Raw genomic sequence first — 10,300 nt, 5'->3', positions numbered from 1 at the left:
GTGTACTACATGCTGCGGACACAAGCACCACTGAGACATTGTCCCTTTTATTAAAGAATCCAGGAGAGAAAACTGGTAAGGAGTGGGAAGGGAAGAAGGACAAAGATACCCTGTATATACATTTGAACTAGACTTTTCAGGTAGAAAGAGAGATGATGAACATTCTAGGAACATGGAGGAACATTAGCCAAGTACAGGTAGTCTTGTTTTGCTATTACTTATATGGAACAAGGTGTGTGGATGGCTGAAGAGCGGCCTGGGAACACCAGGATAACAGCAATGGCACTGGAGGGAAGGGAGAAATTTTAGATATGTATTTTTTAAAGACAGGCTCAATAGAGATTAATGATGGAAAAGTGTCAGAGAGGACTAATGGTAATTCTTCATCTGGATAACTAGGTTGGATAGAAATGTCATCGTGAGAGGAAACAAGAGAAATATGTTTTGGGGGGTGTGGGGGGGGACATAAAAAACTTTAATATTAAGTTGGATACCTTTTCTGCAGGATATAGCCATCCTTATTACGTTCTTGCCTGATGAGTTTTATCTACCCACAGTAGGTCCTTGAAGGCCAAGTACCTATATGAGAAGATAATTTCTACCTTAGTTTCTTATTTTAACTTTCATTATTAAAACATTTCCACACTCCACTGAATTAGAAAGAGCACACAGGTCTCCCACTTATATATTTTGCCTTAAGCAAACATTAAAAAGAAATCTCATAAGCAATTTAAAATATTTATTGACAGGAATTCCCAGCAGGATAGATATAGAACCACTGTGGCCTTGGCCCGTATTACCCAAGCACAGAAAACCCAGAGTTGCAGCACTGGACTTCAATTCAGTTCAAGTTTAATTCTGCCATATGTTAGAGTGAAAAGTACTAAGGAATACAGGGATTTCAACTGAATCACTTATCCACAGTGACTTAAACCTTCTATGAGAGGTAGAAATTATTTTAAGGATTATAATAAAGGGAGAGAGTGTCACCAAAGTCCAAATACAAAGGAAGCTGGGTCTTACATTTATCTAACCAGCATCTAACTAACATCTAATGTCGAGGGCTGCAGAGCGAGCATGCTGAGATAAGGCAGTTTTATGATAGCATAGCTGCCCCAGTGAGGAGTAAGGTGCTCCTGGGCATGCACATGCCCCGTGAATAGAAAACCTAGAAATCAGCAGAGAATATTAAATTTCTTCCTGCTATGAATAACAGAGATGCAGAGAGATACCCCTTCTTCTCCTTATCTCCTTTTCTCTTCTCATAGCTTCCGGAGTCACTCATCTAAGTAAGTTATTTGATCTGTGTGGATATTCAGGAAAGCATCCCAAAGTTCTCTACAGTATATCCTTAGGAATCATACAACTTAAAGCTCAGCAACATCAGACTCATGGTAACTCTAAGCAAGTGCCCGAGTCTCAATTTCCACCTTTTCTGAAAACACCCACCTTTTACTCAGGATTTCATTAATTAAAGCATGAAGAACCACTAAGACACAGTAGGCTACACTACTAAGTAAACATTATCTGTTAAATACCTAAGTGCTTTAGTGACTATCTTCATTTTGTTGCACTTATCTTTGGAAATGGGCATTTTACTGTTTCCACAATCCTTTGTAGATCACAGTCCTTTGTAAAGAGAAACTAGTACATAAGTAAATTTTTACATTATAAACTACAAAGAGATTTAATATCTATTCAATTTAATATTCAAGTCTACATAAAATAAATCAATGACAACTGCTTTATTATTAAAAGTTACTGAATTCCATAAAGCACACAATGTAATTTATATTCAACTAACAAAAGTTTGATACATGTATTTAAAAATATATAATATATAGATTTGTCTTAACATTTATATTCTATTCAAAAAGCAGTAGCTTTACATATTTTACAACTTGAATTATAAAATATATATACATCCACCCTATTCAAAACCTCAAGCATGAGCTTCCATTCCTATTAATAAAATGCACAATCGTATTTCTGAATATTGAGAGAAAAATGGTACTAACTAAAACCAACAAACCCATTTTAACTTGAACATTGACTTAATTCTTGGCTATAGATAACTGATATACTAATATTTTCAAATAATTATTTTACCCCGAGCCTGATAATCAATATTTATATAAATAATCTGTGGTTAACTATGAAGAGACTTGATTTTCACGGTTTCTATCAACCACATTCCTTACTCAACTTGTTTCCGCTTTAAAATTAAGAGAGGTGGGATTATGCAATCTTTCCATTAACCGCTAAATTTGACAAGTGATATCACAACTAATAAGCCAAAGCCCAGAACCATGCTTTGCCTTTGAGAAAGCAGCTTAGAATGACTGCAGAAGCAAACTTTCACAAAACCCTGACGATGTATGCATCAAGAAACTGTTCTCTTTTTCACTGTCAACTGCACTCAACTTGCTCAATTAGTTCTTTACGCATGTTTAAAATATACCAGCTTCTATTCAGGCATTCCTTCCACATATTCAAAATGTCTTCAGATATTACAATGTTTTATAAAAAAAATTTTCATAAAAAAAGACATTCATGTAACCATTCTGGAGATTTATCCCTAAATGTAAGGCCCAATTACCATTTGAGAATTAAAATCCATCCAAGTACTAACCAGGCCCGACCCTGCTTAGCTTCCAAGTACAGACGAGATCGGGCGCGTTCAGGGTGGTATGGCCATAGACGAGAATTAAAATCCAATACACACCTCAATTACAGGACCATAGTCAGGAGCAGAACTTCAACTTTAAGGATAAAGGTCTAAGTCTGAAGTACATGTTTAGACTCCATAGGCCTCTAATGATAATGATGCATACAAGCCTTTCTCAGTTCATGCTGAGAAAACAAAAGTCTCCCACAAATTATTAAAAAAAAATGTTCCAAATCTCAAAATGGCTTAGAAACTTAAATGGAGAAACACTTTTACCAAAACAAATAATTTAATTCATTTGGGCAATAGTTAGGCTTTGCGAGAGTCACCATCCAAAAGTAAACCAAACGCCCTCAATATTAGTATTTAGGAACTAAATTACTAGTTAACAGCTCATTTATTAAGCAATTATTCAACAAATTTAGCCACATACTGATGAACTGAAATAAGGTATCAGAGACTTTATGTATTTTATTTGTAGGAAGGAATCTTTTTAAAGAAAAAATTCTGATGTAATTTCACTAATCTTCCTTTTTTGGATTCCCTAACCTCAAGAAAAGGAAAGGGGAAGAAAGGGAGGAAGGCAGGAAGAGAGGTAAGGAAGGAGAGAGGAAAACTGCTGAAGACTGACATATTGGACATCTCTGAAGAGAAAGGAAGAAAGAAAAATGAAAGAGATAAAAACAAACAAAAGACTGCAAAGAGGATTAGGGCCAAGGGGTGCAGACTAAGAGACACCTTCACAGACCTTAATCATGCAAAGGCATTAGCATAACACAGAATCATGCAGTAGCTGATTTTGTAACAGTGAATCTGCAGAAAAGATATGGGAAAGCCTCAGTTCTTTTTGAAACCAATTTATATACACTTAATAAATCCTAAGCATTCAGCTAAAATTGTACAAAAAACTAAATAAAAGTGAGATTGAGAAATATAAGCAGCAGTAACCATAAAGGCTTAGAACTAGTGACACTGAATTCTTTATTTAAAAAACTTCTGAACACACAGTACCTCCTCTTCTCATCTATTTTTAGGAAGAAGCTTTAACAAGTTTTAAATATCTCAATTCTCAAAAACAATAGGCTTTTTAAAAAATAAGACTTGATTACCAGAAACAAGTAATATGTGGTTACATACCATTTGCATATCACTACTCATTTCCATTATTTGTCAATTCATCTTTGATGCAATCTGGAAATAATTAAGCAGTCACTAGATACCTGTTTTAAAATCTGAAGAAATTATTATTTGCCACAGGAATCTAATGATATATATTTGCATATATTTAAAATTTCAGAAGGGAAAAACTAATAAAACTATCCTAGTTACTTTATACCAAATATTTATATACCTAGTCAAAACAATAAGGATTAAGATCTTTCTCCAGATGAACGGTATATAAAAGCTATTTTAGCATTTTCTTTTGGGGATTAAAAAAAGCTTTATTTCCCTGCTAGCTAAAAGGAGGAATTCATCCACTACAAGTTAAGTCCTTTAGAGGTGAATATTAAATTCCTTAAGAGAACAGCCATAAAATTTATTTTAAAAAATTTATCTTAAAAAAACTGAAAACCATTTCTTTCTTTAAAATCTATGGCATCGATACCTACTTCACATAATATATTTTTTTGAGAGGGCACCAAGTTCATGATCTAAGCATGCAAAATAAGGAAATGAATGTATCACTGTCTTAATAGAATTTGGCAAACCAGAAGAATGGCCTTAAAATAAATAAATAAATAAATAAATAGAGAGTACACATTGTCTAAATATGAAAGTATAATTCTGTAGGCCTATGCAGCAGGTAGTGCCCCATGGAGCAAGGAAAGAGGGAAGTAGCATAATCCTATGTACATTTTCTTGGTATTCTGGTTGTTGTTCAATAACACATTACAGAGAAATATTCTTTTTATTATTACAAAGCCATTAAATGCCCTCTCTAGAGCAATGACTTAGGTAAACGTCTTATGTCTTTTAATAATGTAACTTACATTTAAAATTAACTTAATTAAATCTAAGTGCAAAGGAGTTTCCAATAATTCCTAAGTTCAAGGGAGTACTGCAATGATTAAGGTGTTATCTTATTGCAAATTCTGAATGGTTGGTATTCCTATATTTTAGGGTATTTCATCTTATCTTCTCTTTAAACCATAAAATGTACTGAATTTATTTGGTTTCCTTTACTTTCCTCTACTTTATTTTATGGTATCTCTATGTAGAGAAAGAGGTATGTTAAAATACTGCTTCTTTTATTTTAAAAAACTCAAATGAGGCTATATAAGACCTATTAATCTACAGGACAGTACTATTAATCTTTGACCTGGTATATTAATTCCTTTGGTGACTAAATGTCACAGGTCATTTCTTTATAAAAGAATTTTAGTAAGTGGACCAGCAGTACGGAGAAAGATCCCCCACCCCCACCCCTGAAAATGATCAAGTCAATCAGTAGTTTGGAGCAGATGTGTAAAATACATAATTTGCCGCTGCAGATTTCATATTAAAAAGCAGTTAAAAATTAAGAGTAGCTCAAAGCATCCCAAAAAACATTTTCTGTCTTAGTTAAACAGGCCAAATGATAAGACTGATAGACTATTATGAGAACTTACGTGTATCTAGTCAAGAAAGAACAAAAAAATGTGTTTAATTTTAAAAAGTGTTAGTTGCTAACTATAGTATAAACAGTATCCACAATTTGGTGGCTGGCCATAGTTTTAATTTTTTTTTTCAAGTTATTTCTACAGCAGACATATTTTTGAAGTCTACCCACCCCTGAGTTCAGCAATTATACTTTGAGTGTAAAATTATATGCCCTTAATTAACAACATGTACAAAGCTACAAAATGTCATCTATACAGAGATTAAAAACAATTTTGAAAATATTCCTTGCCAATTATTGATTGGATGTTTTGCTGGGGTACATACTTCAAACCTTTCAGCCAATTGGCCTTTATTTTTAAGCCCAAATTGATTCATATATTTATTCACTGCAGGATATGTCAAAAAGAGTGCAACAACAGGCATTAGTAAAAATAACATTGTAGTAGAAACAGATTTTTGCATATGTGAAAAGGTAATTTATAAAATACATAATTGCTTTTTAAAAAGAGAACCTAGTTGCAATATCATTAACTTACATGGTACTGAGAATTGGACGTTTCAACAATTTTTTTTTTCTATAGAAAAATTTTATCTAGCTGTAAGCAAAGTCTTTTCAACAACAAGAAAACAAAATAAAACAAATCCCTCCAGGAAAAACTGTACGGTTATGTGAGACAAATAAGCAAACATACCATTCTAGAGTGTACTTTTGCCTAAATTTTAAAATAAAAATGTCCACACTCTTTTGTTAAAACATTAAGCCTCTGTCCAAAATGTATTTCTTATTTTAGGGTACAGGATTAAAGGACAAAATGATACTTACAAGTAAAGAAAAAATTACAAGAAAAAACTTGACAAAAGCTTTTCAATTGAAGTACTGTAACATTCAAACTTGACTTAAAACATAACAAAAGAAACAAAATTGCAAATGAAAACTCTTTATGGATTTTTCAAACATAAATAAATGAAATAGTGTTTAGGCAGTAGGGCTCATGCTGATGGCTAGCAGGAAGTAACAGAGTGTAATCTACTTGGAAAAATTGTTACTGTACAAACAAGCCCCAATTAAGGACTGCAGCAGTTTCATCCTCACTGCCATTGTTCTTACTTCCAAGATCAAGCCTTGATTCAACCGTTCATACCCTAGATTTACTCATACCTTTACTCCAGAGATTGAGGAACTATATACAACAAATGAATTTATTTTCACCATAGGGATAAACAATATTGTACCTCTCTGCCAATGTTACTTGAAAACCTTCCATGTCAAAACAATTTGACAGCAGATATAAACAATTCAATAAATACGCAATGATCTTTCATTACAGTCCTTTAAAGACGCATGTTAATTCATGCTGTTAAACCTTAGGATCACAGTGCATAGAATCCAAATATAAACAGTTGGGGTGACTTTCAAAGTAATGTTGGATCCCTCACTTTATTTATAATCCCATTATAACCAGTAAGTTCATTTCATAGGCCCTATCATGCATTAATTATTGGGTGGCAGGAGTTAATGAAAATTTTTCCTGTTTAACGTCCATTGCCGGCAATGAACGTCCCAAAACCGCCAAGGAAGTCATTGTTATTGCACAATACATGAGGACCTGGAACTTTTCCAAAAGCTTAAAAAAATAAAAATAAAAAATGGAATTATATTGACATTTCCTGACACCTGCATTAATACTGTATGATTAATAAAAGCATGTCAGTTGCCTGGACTGAACCAGCGATCAACATGCGCCCAGAATGCACACGAGTAAAAATGCAGTAAAAGGAAGTAGTCTTCATTGCCTATAGGTCACTTCCAGTCAAAGGTTAAAGTTCAAAGACTGAATGATCAAAGTGCTCATTTTCTCAGTAGGACTATCTTCTGCTAGGAGGATGATAACAGTGGCATCAACAAGTATCATCTTTAAGAAAAGGAGAGAAAAAGACAATTAAAAAAGTCAAACATGCATAAGTAAAATCCATACAAGTTAGTCTAACAGAAATAATTTCAAGAACATGGTTTACATGTCTGACTTGCTTCCCCCAATCTTTACAAATAAAAAGTCCCATTTGTGTTCAATTATATAATAACAAATCAAGTTCCATTCTTTCACAGAAACAGTAGTTCACACAAGTCTTAAATGATGCACCAGTATGTTAGTTCTATTTAAAATAATAAATTGATTATGTTAGCACATATTAAGGATTTATCAGTCACAAAGAGTTCTTTTATGGGCACCAATTTTAAGTTGTAATGAGATAGGAAGTAAACTCCTGATGAACAATGTCACAGTATTTAACACAGGATAATCCATGTTTTGTCTTTATAAAGGAAATAACTTCACAAATGAGGCACAATTACCAAATTAATTAATACACTGTTAAGGTTTAAGTGTATTTTCTAAAGATAAATTAATAACATTTCTAGCAAATATAGATACATATACAAACGAGGCCATTAAAAAAAAAACACCTCACAGATTTAATAATGCCTTCTGATAACCTCAACACATTATGTAAGACTGTGGAGTTCCTAACTTATTTCACAAAATTATTTCACAAGACATATCTGAAGAATTTATTTTGAGGACTGGTTACTCTTCAGAAAGCAGCTTTAGAAGGAAGACAGACCAATGGCAACTACCCAAGAGTTGTGAAAGCTCTCAAGGAGAGCACTGCTGAAAAACTGGCCAAAATATTTTACAAACTATTCTACCTTAGGATCCATACACTGTTAATAAAAAAATCCCCATCTCCAATGACTCAATGAGAACTAAAAACCAGTAAATCTGATTTCTATACTGGGCAAACTCATAGAATACTACTGTATATTTTAATGCCAATCTAAAGGGTGAAATATACTAGATTTTTAAAATACATCATCAGAAATCTTTAAAGAAAATATCTTTAAGAAGGAAATAAGCGGATAGCCTATAGCTTCTAAGTGTCACACAGAAGTATCTGTTTCTTAAATTACTATGGAACTTGGAACAACAAGGAGATACGGATGCCATGGATGCAGAACAAACTTAAGAATGTAAAGAGGGTCCTTAAAACATCACTCTTCCAACGGAGTAATTTATAACTCCAGGGTCCTTGAAAAAAAATAATAAAACTAATCACACAGACCTCTAAGCTAAGAGATGGCACTAAATTCTACCTAATAAGTCAAACCTTAAGTATTCTACCACATGACAATGTATACAGTAAGAAAAGTGAGACAAAATTCAACCTGAACATCATGTACCTAATTAATCACCAATAATAAGATCTTATCTCCAAAAGGTATATCATCTTTGATAGACTACAACATAAATGTATTTCCATCAGGTTGTTCATTCTGAAGAACCCCAGTATAGTAAGTGCTGTAGAATGTGCTACAATCCAACAAAATGATTAAGAAATCCATATAAAGCTATTCTCCCTAGCCCAATCGCTACCTTGGATTAGATGTTTAAAAAAAAAGGGGGGGGGGGGGCGCCTGGGTGGCTCAGTGGGTTAAGCCGCTGCCTTCGGCTCAGGTCATGATCCCAGGGTCCTGGGATCGATTCCCGCTTCGGGCTCTCTGCTCAGCAGGGAGCCTGCTTCCTCCTCTCTCTCTCTGCCTGCCTCTCTGCCTACTTGTAATCTCTCTCTGTCAAATAAATAAATAAAATCTTTAAAAAATAAATAAATAAAATAAAAATAAAAAAAAGAAGTTATTATCAACAGTTATATGCCAATAAGCTTAGCAACCTTGATGAAATGGATGCATTCCTGGAAAACTATAAACTCCCAAAATTGAAGTAACTAGTAACAAGATTGAAGCAGTGATCAAAAACCTCCCAACAAACAAGAGCCCAGGAACTGACAGATTCCCTGGGGAATTCTACCAAACTTTCAAAGAAGAAATAACACCTATTCTCCTGAAGCTGTTTCAAAAAATTGAAGCAGAAGGAAAACTTCCAGACTCTTTCTATGAAGCCAGCATCCCCTGATCCCCAAACCAGGCAAAGACCCTACCAAAAAGGAGAATTTCAGACCAATATCACTGATGAATATGGATGCTAAAATTCTCTACAAGATCCTACCTAGCAAACGGGATCCAACAGCACATTAAAAAGATTATCCACCATGACCAGGTGGGATTCATCCCTGGGCTACAAGGATGGTTCAACATTTGCAAATCAATCAATGCGACAGAACAAATTAATAAGAGAAGAGAGAAGAACCACATGGTCCTCTCAATTGATGCAGAAAAAGCATTTGACAAATACAGCATCCATTCCTGATTAAAACGCTTCAAAGTATAGGGATAGAGGGAACATTCCTGAACTTCATAAATGCTGTCTATGAAAGACCCACAGCAAATATCATCCTCAATGGGAAAAAGCTTGCAGCCTTCCCGTTGAGATCAGGAACAAGACAAGGATGCCCACTTTCACCACTCTTGTTCAACATAGTATTAGAAGTCCTAGCAACAGCAATCAGACAACAGAGAGAAATAAAAGGTATCCAAATTGGTAATGAAGAAGTCAAACTCTCTCTCTTCGCAGATGACATGATTCTTTATATGGAAAACCCAAAAGACTCCACCCCCAAACCACTAGAACTCATACAGCAATTCAGCAACGTAGCAGGATACAAAGTCAATGTGCAGAAATCAGTGGCTATGAAAATACAGAAAGGGAAATTAGAGAATCGATTCCATTTACTATAGCACCAAGAACCACAAGATACCTGGGAATAAACCTAACCAAAGAGGTAAAGGATCTGTACTCGAGGAACTACAGAGCACTCATGAAGGAAACTGAAGAAGACACAAAAAGATAGGAAGACCCTTCCATGCTCTTGGATCGGAAGAATAAACATGGTTAAAATGTCTATACTACCTAGAGCAATCTATACTTTTAATGCTATTTCGATCAAAATTCCACCAGTATTCTTCAAACAGCTGGAGCAAATAATCCAAAAATTTGTATGGAATCAGAAGAGACCCCAAATCGCTAAGGAAATGTTGAAAAACAAAAATAAAACTGGGGGCATCACGTTACCTGATTT

General features: G+C 34.3%; 1 protein-coding gene across 1 annotated transcript in view; it reads right to left on the bottom strand.

The window, feature by feature from the left end:
* Window positions 1-1,730: 1,730 nt before the first annotated feature.
* The window catches only part of UBE2W (ubiquitin conjugating enzyme E2 W), an 81,669-nt gene continuing 73,099 nt past the window's right edge, over window positions 1,731-10,300 (bottom strand). Inside the window, exon 6 of the mRNA XM_044245448.1 lies at window positions 1,731-7,182. Within this exon, the coding sequence (XP_044101383.1) occupies window positions 7,169-7,182 (14 nt within the window). The 3' untranslated portion in view covers window positions 1,731-7,168. The remainder of the gene's footprint in view (window positions 7,183-10,300) is intronic.

The sequence above is a fragment of the Neovison vison genome, chromosome 4, assembly GCF_020171115.1.
Source record: "Neovison vison isolate M4711 chromosome 4, ASM_NN_V1, whole genome shotgun sequence".
Lineage (NCBI taxonomy): Eukaryota > Metazoa > Chordata > Mammalia > Carnivora > Mustelidae > Neogale > Neogale vison.
Note: the sequence above shows the minus strand (reverse complement) of the source record. Positions and strands in the feature narration are given on the sequence as shown.